General features: G+C 32.5%; 1 protein-coding gene across 1 annotated transcript; it reads left to right on the forward strand.

Annotated features, from left to right (window-relative positions):
• Positions 1 to 342: 342 nt before the first annotated feature.
• viml (vimentin like) lies at positions 343 to 9,868 on the forward strand. The gene is made up of 9 exons (XM_051131962.1): positions 343 to 937; positions 2,460 to 2,520; positions 4,919 to 5,014; positions 6,951 to 7,112; positions 7,372 to 7,497; positions 7,639 to 7,859; positions 7,964 to 8,007; positions 8,097 to 8,182; positions 9,508 to 9,868. Exons 1-9 carry the CDS (start codon positions 435 to 437, stop codon positions 9,547 to 9,549), a joined length of 1,341 nt encoding a protein of 446 aa, XP_050987919.1. The 5' UTR covers positions 343 to 434; the 3' UTR covers positions 9,550 to 9,868.
• The last annotated feature ends 402 nt before the right edge of the window (positions 9,869 to 10,270 follow it).

Consider the following 10,270-nt stretch of genomic DNA (forward strand, 5'->3'; position numbering starts at 1 on the left):
CCCATTTTTAAAGATCAAAACCGTCCAGTTAATTCAGTAATATAAATGAATAAAACATAGAAAAATTAATAAATAAAACAATGAATCAATATTTATAGTATTAATAACAATATATAAATAAATAATAATAAAAAAAAAACACACAAAACATATTAACAATTACAAACAGTCAAGTAACAAACATGAAATTATATGAAAAAGGACATTATTTCTTTTTACCCTTAATTCCATTAGTTTATTTCCTCAGTAGGCGGAGAACATTAAAATAACTCTAAACTCTCTCAGCCTCAATAGGGTTCTGCTAGTGTCACTCAAATGTGACTTGCATAACAAGTTGACTATAAATGATGCTTCCTCTCAGACTATCGCTCACTGTTTGGGACAGTTCCTGAAGAGAGAAAAGGTGCGCAGAGCAACAACTTTTAAAGTTTACGATGTCTACCTCCTCCTACCGAAAGCGCTTTGGAGATGTGAACCGGAGCACCACATTCTCCGGCCGTCAGAGCTCCAGCTCCGTGCGCCCTCGGGTGTCTTACGGCGTCTCCTCGACTCCGGCCATTTACGCGTCCAAGAGCTCCAGAGTCCGAAGCAGCGCGGCGATGCCACGACTGACCTCTGAGATTCTGGACTTTAACCTTTCGGACGCCTTAAACACGGAATTCAAGACAAACCGGCTGAATGAAAAGGCGCAGATGCAGTCGCTGAACGACCGCTTCGCCAGTTACATCGAGAAGGTGCGTTTCCTGGAGCAGCAGAACAAGATCCTGTCTGCGGAGCTGGAGCAGCTGCGGGGCCAGAGATCGTCCCGCATCACGGATCTGTATGAGGAGGAGATGCGAGAGCTGAGGCGACAGGTGGACCAGCTCACCACGGAGAAAGCACGCGTGGAAGTGACGCGAGACAACCTGGCGGAAGATTTAGAGCGACTCAAAGAGAAGTAACAGAAATATGTTCTAAGATTGTTTTCTAACATTAACATTCTGAAGCAAGTAGTTACATTTAAAAAAAATGTCAGACGAACGTCCAATTAAAACATTCCAGAAAATAAGTATTTGTCTTTTGACTGAACTTTCTTGGAAGAACGTTTGTTTAAATTTGAGAGAACCTAACAAAAATGATATAAGAATGTTTTATAACGTTCCCATTAAGTTATGAAAACGAATTCTCTGTATTTTCTGTAAACGTTCGAAAAGTGAATTTAAAAATGTAAACGTTTTTCTTGGTTATCCAAAGGAAACATTTCATTAAGAACACATTCTATTTTTCAAACATCATTGGAATGTTACTTTTTGCATGTTCTCTGAACGTTCTGAAACAGGTTACATTAAAAAAAAAGTTAGATAAGCAACATTTAAAAAGTTTTAGAAACTGTGAAGAATTAACTATGTAGCCTGTATATAAAGTTTTTGTTCACATTTTGAGAACATTTTTAAAGACCAGATAATATTGAATGAATGTTTTATTGCAGTCACTGGAAGAACATTTGTTCATAACTTTGAGAGAACCTTACCAGAACGTTTTAAGAACATTCTCTATTAGCTGGGGAGGCTAATAGTATTCAAATATTAGATCATATCGAATGTCAAACCAAATATTATCTGCAGTATGTAGAATATAAACATTTTAAGCAAAACATTTCACAAATAAGCAATAGATTTTTAAAAAAACTAAGCAAAAGGTATACTTGTTTTTGGGCAAGTTGTATAAAGAGATTGTGAAAAACTTCCCTTTTATTGAATAATGTTCAAGGTAAAATAATAACAGGAAACTGCTTTGATTAAAAATCTTTTTTTTCTTTTAGAAATTCTAGGTGCAACAGTGATCTTGCAAAATTTCTCATTACATATGCAAATATATTTGAGGTAGCAAAAAAAAAAAAAAAAAAAAAAAAAAAAAAAACCTAAGGAAATTCTCATTCAAAATAATATAAAAAATAATTTATGTAGTAAAAGAAACTTCTAATTTTTCTTATTTTAGTAACCTTCCAACACATTGTGATAAATCAACATTTAAAAGTTATTAAAAATCAATTAATTCACCTCAGTTTATTTTTGTAACTGCACAGGGTGACCTCATGTGTCAGGATAACTGTGCAATGCAAAGTGACAGACTAGTGTTTTGGAAAGTGTTGTGGTGGTGTTTGCTTTTTAGTGTTTTGGAAAATACTAAATCAATAGTCCCCTTTACCTTAGGGGCCTTTAGCCTTGATTTACCCTGTGTAGAATGAAGACAAACATATTTGCAAACTTTGTGGATGAAGACATCAGCTCTAGCATTGTTTGTTTGCACATGCCATTTTTTATGATTTGTGATCTAATGCAATGAAATCCTTTTTAAGGGTCTAAAAATGTCTTGGGACCAGAGTAGTGTAATCATTAATAAACTATGCTGAGTGAAACTATTCTGCATTGGAAAACAGTTGAAAATAAACATTTTGTATTGATATCTGTCATTTCCAGACTCCAGGATGAGATTCTTCAGCGAGAAGATGCAGAGAACAACATGAGGAGTTACAGACAGGTAAAACATGGTAGTCTTTAAAACTAATGGTTTTGAGAAACATATAACATATATTTCAAATGTGTATAGAGTAAATAATTTTGTTACATAGACCACACATAAAAAACAGCAACTGTTTCCAGGAAATTATTTCATGATGCCTTTGCTGATGCAATTAGTGGTAGATGGTATCGCAATTGCTGTTAACAGTTTCAGAGGTATGGTAATACTTGTTGCAACACTTAACCCTTAGAAGGAGATTTCAGGATGTAGATGTACAAATTTGAGCAACGTAGGATGAGATGAATTGATAACATTGTGTAATTTCTGCGTCTGGATGCATGATTGGGCTCACAGAGATATGCAAGAGACGTGAACTTGCATTTTTAGAATAGTGATCGTCTACACGATCATTCAAAATTTTGTGGTCAGTAAAATGTTTCTTGAGCGGCAAATTAGCATATTAGAATGATTTCTGAAGGATCATGAGACCCTGAAGACTGGAGTAATAATGGTGAAAATTCAGCTCAATACATTGTATTTTAAAATACAGTTTAATTTTAGATTCACCTTGCAGAATCTGCACAATGTTAATTATTTTACCAAAATAAGAGGGATCATTCAAAATGCATGTTATTTTTTTATTTAGTACTGACCTGAATAAGATATTTCACATAAAAGACATTTACATATAGTCCCCAAGAGAAAATAGTAATTGAATTTATAAAAATGACCCCGTTCAAAATTTAAATACACTTGATTCTTAATACTGTGTTGTTACCTTAATGATTCACAGCTGTTTTTTTGTTTAGTGATAGTTGTTCATGAGTCCCTTGTTTGTCCTGAACAGTTAAAATGTTTGCTGTTCGTCAGAAAAATTCTTCAGGTCCCACAAATTTATAGTTTTTTTTAACCTTTTTTTGTATTTGAACCCTTTCCAACAATGACTGTATGATTTTGAGATCCATCTTTTCACACTGAGGACAACTGAGGGACTCATATGCAACTATTACAGAAGCTTCAAACGCTCACTGATGCTTCAGAAGGAAAAACAATGCATTAAGTTCCGGAGGGTGAAAACTTTTGAACAGGATGAAGACGTGTACATTTATAATATCATTTTTTTTCATTTAGTACTGCCCTTCAGAAGCTACAGAAAATACTTACATGTTCCCCAGAAGACAAAATAAGTAAAATTTACCCTAAACTTCAAATTCAAAAAGTTTTCACCCCCCGGCTCTTAATGCATCGTGTTTCCTTCTGAAGCATCAGTGAGCATTTGAACCTTCTGTAATAGTTGCACATGAGTCCCTCAGTTGTCCTCAGTGTGAAAAGATAGATCATACAGTCATTGTTGGAAAGGGTTCACATACGCAGAAATGCTGAAAAACCAAAGAATTTGTGGGAGCTAAAGGATTTTTCTGAAGAAGAGATCAAGACAAACAAGCGACTCATGAAAGACTATCACTAAACAAAAAACACAGCTGTGGATCATTCAGGTAACAACACAGTATTAAGAATCAAGTTTATGTAAACTTTTGAAGATTCAACTATTATTTTCTCTTGTGGACTATATAATGTCTCTTATGTGAAATATTGTATTCAGGTCAGTACTAAATAAAAAAATAACATGCATTTTGTATGTGGTAAAATAACATTTTGCAGATTCTAAAAGGTGTATGCAAACTTTTGACCTTAGTTGTACATTCAAACAGAAATCAGGTCTTTTGAATTGTAAATAATATTTCACAATATTACTGTTTTTACTGCACTAATAATCAAATAAATGCAGCCTCTGTGAGCATAAGAGACTGCCTTCAAAAATACAAAAATTCTTACCAACTTTCAAATGGTAAACAGAATCTTCTAAAGTTATGAATAAATTTCCTGAAATCACCACAGGGGGTGCTATGACCAAACTAATTGCTGTATTAATAGCTATATTTCTCTATTCAATCTATTTAATTTGAGAACTGCTGGTGGTTCTGGTTTGGGTCTGTGTTTGAGAAACGGCTCAGTGTGTGACATGAGCTGAATGTCTTTGTCTCTGGCATTAGCTCTGGGAAATCTCCATCGCTGCTGATTGCTCTTCCAGCAGGCCAGCAGACCCTGACAAAGCAAACTGTTGTGACTGAAGCGGCTGCCAAGGGCAGGAATGTCTGTATATATGTGTGTGCGAGAGAGCATGTGTCAGGCATAAAAACAGTCTGAGTGTTAAAGCCTCTGTTTATTCATGGTTCTAATACGGGCTGTGGTAGTCCCGTCAGCAGACATCCGAATGGTGCCACGCAGACTGCAGGGCATTGTGCCCGGCCCAGATACTCATTAAAAACACAAAGACCTCTTCACGCTGTACTTGCTGTGCATGTGTGCTCAATACAGTAGTGCTGTGTCATTTAGTGTTGTTAATATTGTGCAGGATGTGGATAACGCTGCTCTTGCTCGAGTGGATCTGGAGAGGAAGGTGGATTCTCTTCAGGACGAACTCGCCTTCCTCAAAACGCTCCATGATGAGGTGAGATACACTGCATCAGTTTCCATTTCCTGTAATGAAATTCTGCTTTAAAAGCATTTAAAAAGTAGTAAAGCATAAATGCATCTGATTACCACCATCACACTCTCAAGTGATAGACTGATTAATCAACCAATATTTGGCCGTTCTGAGGTCATTAAGTATCTGCATGGTTAGTTAACAGAAGTGTTAGTTCCAAACTCAACTGACAGCATCAGCAAACTTTTTTTTGCATTGTAAAAAAAAAAAAAGAAGAAAATGTAGCCATTAAATCTAATTACATTTTTATGTTTCAAAAATATTTAGTAAAAATTGTATATGTATGTAAAAGTATTTTAAAAAACTATGGAAATATTATTAATTTATTTATTGTAAATGTAAATGTAAAATTGTGTTAAATATTAAATTTGCAATTATATAACTGTATTATGTATAAATCAATTTAAATATTATAATAAACTAATAATAATATTTCTATTAATGTAATAATTAGTGTAAACTATGTAAAACATTCAGAATTTTTCATGTCTAATTTTTAGCCTTAAAACTGTATAATGTATATACAAATTATTTTATTAAAATTAATATAATTAAAAATGATTCTTTATAAATTTAATTATTATAAGTGTAAGTGTAAATTCATGTAAAATATTCACAAATTGTAATCTGATTTGCAATTATAAAACTGTATTATGCATATAAAATTAATTAAATTGTTTCTTATCATGTTAAATAAATAATTTAATTAATGAATTAAAGTATAAAATTGTTTTCTTTGTCTAATTTGTAACCATAAACTGTGTGTGTGTATATATATATATATATATAATTACAATTATTAGAACAACTTAATAATTAATATTAAAATTATTAATTTAATTATTGTAAGTGTAAGTGTAAAACTGTCTAATTTGCAATTATATAACTGATTTATGTATAAATGAATTAATTACAATTATTAGAATAAATTATTAGTAATATTTTATTAATGTAATAATTAATAATAATAATAAACTAATAATAAAATATTCTGTCAAATTTATTATGACAAAATGGTATTATGTATATAAAAAGTATTAAATTAAATTATTATTATAAAAACGATTAATTGTCATTATAAATGTAATTATTATGTTTTAATAACAGTAAAACTGTATTATGTATATAAAATTATTTCAATTCATTTTTATAATTTTAATTAAATCATTTAATTATAAATAATTTCAATAATTTAATGTGTATAATTGTGTAAAATAATTACAATTTTATTTGTCTAACCATAAAACTGTATTATGTATATATTAAATTAATTAATTCAAAATAAATTAATAAATTATATTATTGTAATTAATTTATTTAAGCGTAAGAACTAGTAGAATAGTAAAATAGTAAATAAAAAACTATTACATATTCACAAATTTTGCCTAATTTGCAGCCATAAAACTATATTCTGTATTCATAGTAATTTACAATATTTATTATTAATTACAATAAAATGCACAATAATTATTATTCATTTAATTGTTATGAATAATAATTAAATGAAGAAATTATTAATTTCCACACTGTTAGTCCAAGGGTTAAGAAAACCAAAACTTCACATACAAACCACAGGATGGAGGACTTTTTTCTTGGAGATCTTAAAGTAACTGTTTACATATTTCAATTTGAAGGGTTAAAGGGTGAAGGGTAAATAATAATTAATAAACTGACTATGTTTGAAAGAGCAGTTATAAAAGTAAAAGGTACCGAATGACAAAACCATTTATGTGCTGCTTAAGCTGCATAGAAATGCCATACACAACACCCTAGCATTACAGCAACAGCTATTTAAAATGTCAATATTTAGCTCTATTTGTATGATCACAACACAAGAAAAGGAGGTATGACAGATGCTATTCAGAAAGCACTACATGTGAATCTCTGTCTCTGTCTGTAGGAGCTGGCGGAGCTGCAGGCACAGATCCAGGGCCAGCAGGTGCAGGTGGATATGGACATGGCCAAACCTGATCTGACAGCTGCTCTGAGAGACGTCCGACTGCAGTACGAGAACCTGGCAACCAAAAACATCCAGGAGTCAGAGGACTGGTACAAATCCAAGGTATTTAACATGAGCCTTTCACCAGGGCTTTCTTCTATTCATCAACATCATTCCTCCTCTTCGGGTTCTTTGCTATCTCTGTCTTTCTTTTGTAAGTCATAATTTCCAGATGAGCTTCTTTGCTTCTTTACTAGCCCTTGTTCACTTAAATCACTGATATTTTTAGCCTTTTCATCTAATTTTTCTTCTTGCATTTAAGTTTTACTTTGTTTATAACCTTTTCCTAGCTTTGCTAACATGTGTGCTCCTTCACTGTCAGTTTGCTGACCTGACGGAAGCGGCTAACAAGAGTAATGAAGCTCTGCGACTGGCCAAGCAGGAGGCCAATGAGTACCGGCGTCAGGTGCAGGCGCTTACCTGCGAGGTGGACTCGCTCAAGGGAACCGTAAGCATCTTGCATTTATCTATTTAACTTATTCTTTGGTCATAATTTGGTTTCATTTTTATTTGGTTTAATTTGTAATCATTTTATTTTTGCATGCAAGTTATATTTCACATCTTCTAAATCTTAATATAAATAATGCAGAATGAGTCTCTGGAGCGTCAGATGAGAGAGATGGAGGAGAACTACGCAACGGAGTCGTCTAATTCCCAGGACAGTATCGCTCGGCTGGAGGAGGACATACACAACATGAAGGACGAGATGGCAAAACATCTGCGTGAGTATCAGGATCTGCTTAATGTCAAGATGGCCCTGGACATCGAGATTGCCACCTACAGGAAACTTCTGGAGGGGGAGGAGAGCAGGTAGGCATTGCAACTTCTTTTAGTGCATTATTGTCATGCATTAGTGCATGGTTTATTTTGGGCTGAAACAACAGTAGTTTTACACTTTATTCTGTTGGATGTAGGATTTCAACTCCTCTTCCAAACTTCTCCTCCTTCAACCTGAGAGGTAAGATATTAAGTGACCAATAAATATCATATGAAACACATTAAAATGTGTTTGGGTAGTTTAACGAAGATGCTCTTGCATTCTCACAGATTCGATGCTCGAGTTGAAGCCTGTTGTTGAAAATACATTTACTAAGAAAGTTCTTATTAAGACCATTGAGACCAGAGATGGACAGGTATGTGTTCAACTTATAACAGCATTTTCACACAGTCTTATGATTATTTAGAAGTAAAGTGTATCACTTACTGTGCATCTCACAAAAGTACAGGTACAGGTCACAACATACATACATCCATACATGAATGCTAATTTTCCAATTTATTTATTTTTTTCTATTTTTATTTTAATCGTTCAGGAAATGAAGCATGTGATAGGAACAAGTTTTTGCTTTGTGGCATTATTTGATTGACAGTTAAGCACATTTCCCCCAAAATATAATTATTTTATGTGTAATTTATAAGTACAAAGAAAAAACAAAAACAAAAAAACAAAAACAAATTACTTACCAGCCCACAACCCCAAAATGAAATTAAATAATAAAATTAAATATTTGTATTTTTAATCCTATCATGTAAAAATAAAGCATAAGATAGGATGAATTGTTTTGCATTGTGACATTATTTTATTGACAATTAAGCATATTTTCCTCAAAATCTAATTATTTTATGTGTGTTAAGAAGTAAAAATGTTTGAAAGGTTCACAACCCCCGCCCCCCCCAAAAAAAAACCATGAAAAAATGAATAAATAAATAAAATAAAATAATCTTTGTATTATTTATAAACCCATTATATGAAAATGAAGCATATGATAGAATTTATTTTTTGCATTGTGACATTATTTTATTGACAATTAAGTACATTTTCCCCAAAATCTAATTATTTTATAAGCATTAAAAAGTTAAATTAAATAGAATAAGTTTTTGCACTTTGACAGTATTTGATTGACAATTAAACACATTTCCCCAAAATATAATTCTGTTATGTGTATTAAGAAGTACAAAGGTTTGAAAAAAGAAATTACTCACCAGGCCACAACCCCAAAATGAAAAGAAATAATAAAATAAAATAAAAAAGTAAATAAAATAATTTTCTTTTTAATCCTATCATATAAAAGTGAAGCATATTACAGGATTTTGTTTTTGTTTTTTTGCATTGTGACATTATTTTATTGACAGTTTCCCGTAAAATCTAATTATTTTGTGTGTGTTAAGAAGTAGAAAGGTTTGAAAAAACAAAATAATTACGAGGTCACAACCCCAAAATAAAATAAAATAAAATAAATTGACATTATTTTATTGACAATTAAGCACTTCCAAAATTTCCCCCAAAATTTCATTGTTTTATTTATTATTTATTTTGTAATTGACATCTGGGAATCGCTCCAATTTACAATATTACGTAAGTTTCTACGATGAACCTGAAATAAATCTAATCTAATTTCAAGTCAGTGATTTCCTTTGGGTCTCTCATAAAACGCTTCCACTCTTCTCTTCCATTAAGGTGATCAATGAGTCCACTCAGAACCACGATGACCTGGAGTGATGAAGGAAATCACCTACTGTTATCATCCACTGCAGCCAACCAAATGCAGCACCTTTCTATATCCCAACTATCAACTAAACCTAATGTGAACAACCCGCAATAACCAGCTTCAGAGTGCCTTTATATCTGCCAAAAAATACCTGAGCCTGTAGAGGAAGAGTAGTAATAACACACAAGCAGAGAACCAGCGAGACCTATAGCGTACTGTCAATCTTTTAATTGTCTGAACCTGCATTTATCTTCCAAGTAGGATTTTTGAGCCAACGTGATTTTGTTTAACCAGAATGCTTCAATAAAAACAATCAAAAAAGAGTCTGTATTTTTAAAGCACCTCATTATTTGCTTTAATTTTCTTATATATTCTGTTTCCATGATTCCTACAGGAATCTTGATTAGTCTTGTATAAATATCAAAGCATAATAAATATAAAGTATTTTTAACGTTAGTCCAGGAATTACACAAAAGTCTCTTATAATTACTCTTGAGAAGTGTTTTGAGATCCGTATAGTTCCTGGTCTTGAATTGAAGCCCATCACTGCCACCTTGTGGACCACAAAATCAAATCAAAGAGCTGCATGCATCTTCAAGTTTAACAGCTGGATCTTTTCTAAAACACAGTGTTTCTCTGAGTGAAGAGCATCCGTGTCCTCGATTAGCAATTCATGTGGGACAGGATGTGTTCCTGTCTGTTTGTTCCAGTGATGGAGATCTGTATTCCCTG

This window comes from Labeo rohita, chromosome 2 (assembly GCF_022985175.1).
Source record: "Labeo rohita strain BAU-BD-2019 chromosome 2, IGBB_LRoh.1.0, whole genome shotgun sequence".
Classification (NCBI taxonomy): domain Eukaryota; kingdom Metazoa; phylum Chordata; class Actinopteri; order Cypriniformes; family Cyprinidae; genus Labeo; species Labeo rohita.

Coding starts and splice junctions, on each gene's coding strand:
- viml (XM_051131962.1), top strand. CDS start 435: ATGTCTACCTCCTCCTACCGAAAGCGCTTTGGAGATGTGAACCGGAGC. Junction 938..2,459: donor TTAGAGCGACTCAAAGAGAA/GTAACAGAAATA, acceptor TGTCATTTCCAG/ACTCCAGGATGAGATTCTTC. Junction 8,183..9,507: donor TTGAGACCAGAGATGGACAG/GTATGTGTTCAA, acceptor TCTTCCATTAAG/GTGATCAATGAGTCCACTCA.